The sequence below is a fragment of the Aplysia californica genome, unplaced genomic scaffold, assembly GCF_000002075.1.
Source record: "Aplysia californica isolate F4 #8 unplaced genomic scaffold, AplCal3.0 scaffold00983, whole genome shotgun sequence".
Lineage (NCBI taxonomy): Eukaryota > Metazoa > Mollusca > Gastropoda > Aplysiida > Aplysiidae > Aplysia > Aplysia californica.
Window position 1 is genome coordinate 39197 of NW_004798253.1, and position 2298 is coordinate 41494.

The 2298-nt window shown below is 43.8% G+C and overlaps 1 protein-coding gene across 1 annotated transcript in view; it reads right to left on the bottom strand.

The window, feature by feature from the left end:
* Positions 1 to 2298, bottom strand: part of LOC118477203 (apolipophorins-like) — a 12954-nt gene that overhangs the window by 8015 nt on the left and 2641 nt on the right. The window contains exons 4-6 of the mRNA XM_035973069.1: positions 2113 to 2296; positions 1482 to 1634; positions 3 to 221 (exon numbers count right to left, since the gene is read on the bottom strand). Coding sequence (XP_035828962.1) covers positions 3 to 221; positions 1482 to 1634; positions 2113 to 2296 — 556 coding nt within the window. The remainder of the gene's footprint in view (positions 1 to 2; positions 222 to 1481; positions 1635 to 2112; positions 2297 to 2298) is intronic.

Genomic DNA, 2298 nt, shown 5'->3' on the forward strand with positions numbered 1-2298 from the left:
ACATTTTTTTGTTTGTCGTTACCTGGGCGAGATCTGACGCCAGATTGTGACGTTTTGAAGGTCAAGGTCTGCTTGACCTCGGTCATCCCTCCATTGTTTCCGTTGGCGAAGGGCCTGTAGACGTGAGTCTCAGTGCACGTGCTGGACTTGAGAACTCCGGCCTTCTGGATGTCCTGCTCACACTCGTGTGTGGTCTTCATGATCGGGAGGGACTGAATCTCCTGTGGAGGCGGGACAGTGGTGTTGAGTTGTGAGGTGGTGGGGCAGTGGTGTTGAGTTGTGAGGTGGGACAGTGGTGTTGAGTTGTGAGGTGGTGGTGGGACAGTGGTGTTGAGTTGTTAGGTGGTGGGACAGTGGTGTTGAGTTGTGAGGTGGTGGTGGGACTGTGATGTTGAGTTGTTAGCTGGTGGGACAGTGGTGTTGAGTTGTGAGGTGGTGGTGGGACTGTGGTGTTGAGTTGTTAGGTGGTGGGACAGTGGTGTTGAGTTGTGAGGTGGTGGTGGGACTGTGGTGTTGAGTTGTTAGGTGGTGGGACAGTGGTGTTGAGTTGTGAGGTGGTGGTGGGACAGTAGTGTTGAGTTGTGAGGTGGGACTGTGGTGTTGAGTTGTGAGGTGGTGGTGGGACAGTGGTGTTGAGTTGTGAGGGCTTACCATGAGTCAAAATAGCAACGACCATAATTCACCAGAAACACTATTATGATTGTAACGACAACACTAGGAAAGTATAAGATGCAGACGACATCAGGCCACCCACTAATCCCCCACTGGTCTGAGATTGAATGTGTCTAAATTACAAAGGGAGACAGGGAGAAAAGCTTAACTCTTAGAACAGCTTTTTTAAATATACAAATGGATAGAGAAGTATAAGTATATATACATTGTGCCAAAAGAGTGTCAAGTTTCAAACATAAATCGAATGTGGCACTCACAGAGGGGACTTTGATATCTGAAATTTGATATCTTATGAATAATGATCTACAGTGTTCTAACTGAGTGCCAAGCTCCAAATATAGGCAGGTCTGACATTTTGTTCAAAGAGAGGGCAGTTGATACTTTATGAATGATCTGTAATATTCTAGCTGGGTGTCAAGTACCAAACTTAGACAAATCTGACGTTGTTCTTCCATGTGGAGGCATATGATACCTTATAAATGATTGATCTACAAAGGTCAAGCAGAATGTCCCGCTCCTGACACAGGCGGGCCTGACACTTTATTCAGACAGAGAATATTGATACCTTAAGAACGGCACTTATATGACCTTATTGTGTTGCAAGTGCCGTAAAACTCTTACTAAAACTTAAAAAATCAAGAATGATCTAGAATGTTCTGTCTGGGTGTCAAGTATCCAACATTGACAGATCTAACGTTGTTCTTACAGATGGGGACATAACAAATAAGAGACTTTGTAAATGATTGATCTACAATGTTCTAGCAGAGTGTCAAGCTCCAAATACCAGGCAGGTCTGACATTTTACTCACAGAGGGTACATTGTAAGGAGACATCTGCAGCATGGTCTTGTACTGGTGACGTTTGGTACAGCTCAGAATGTCCTTGCTCTTCTTGATACTGATGCTGTAGTAGCCGTCGCTGACCAGTTTGTACTCGGTGCGGCACTCGCCGGCAACGTCAGTCTGTGGGGAGGGAATGGGGAGATCGTAAAGTTCAATAATAAACCGAATTCAAAAAGAAAAAAATGCATTTCATTTTAAGAGACTGATATAGAGAAGTGCAAAATATTTAGTAGTAGGGCATCAGTCATCATATGTTTAAGGAAAGGGGGGGGGGGCTCTCTTAAAGCATTATCTCGGTTGAAACTTTACCTCTTCATTGAGCACATAAACATTTATATTGTTTTTTCTTAAAGTTATTAGTGCGCCGATTCAGATACAATTATTAGTTACGAATGACTTTAAAAACATACAAGCAGGAGCAGTTGCAAATTGAACACACATGTAAGTTAGTGTTTTTAATCGGGAATCATAAGCATTGCTTCATTGATTTCCATCCAAGTTTAAAATTGGTGGCTTTTAAAGCCTGGTATTACTAAAGTTTAGTTTTTAGCTATTTTTCGAGGTTTTGAGTGTCTAAGCATCAAGACTGTGACATTACCTCTGTAAGATTCTGGGCCTTCGTCAGGTCATCCATGCTGTTCTGGAAGCTGGAGAGAATTCCCTTCTTGAAGTTGGTCACCCAGGCATCCTCGGATTGGCCGGAACAGATTTGAGCCACGACGCCGTTTTGGAAGGAAAACCTCAGCTCGGAGGCCTCTACACCTCGGCGAAATTGTTCTTCTCT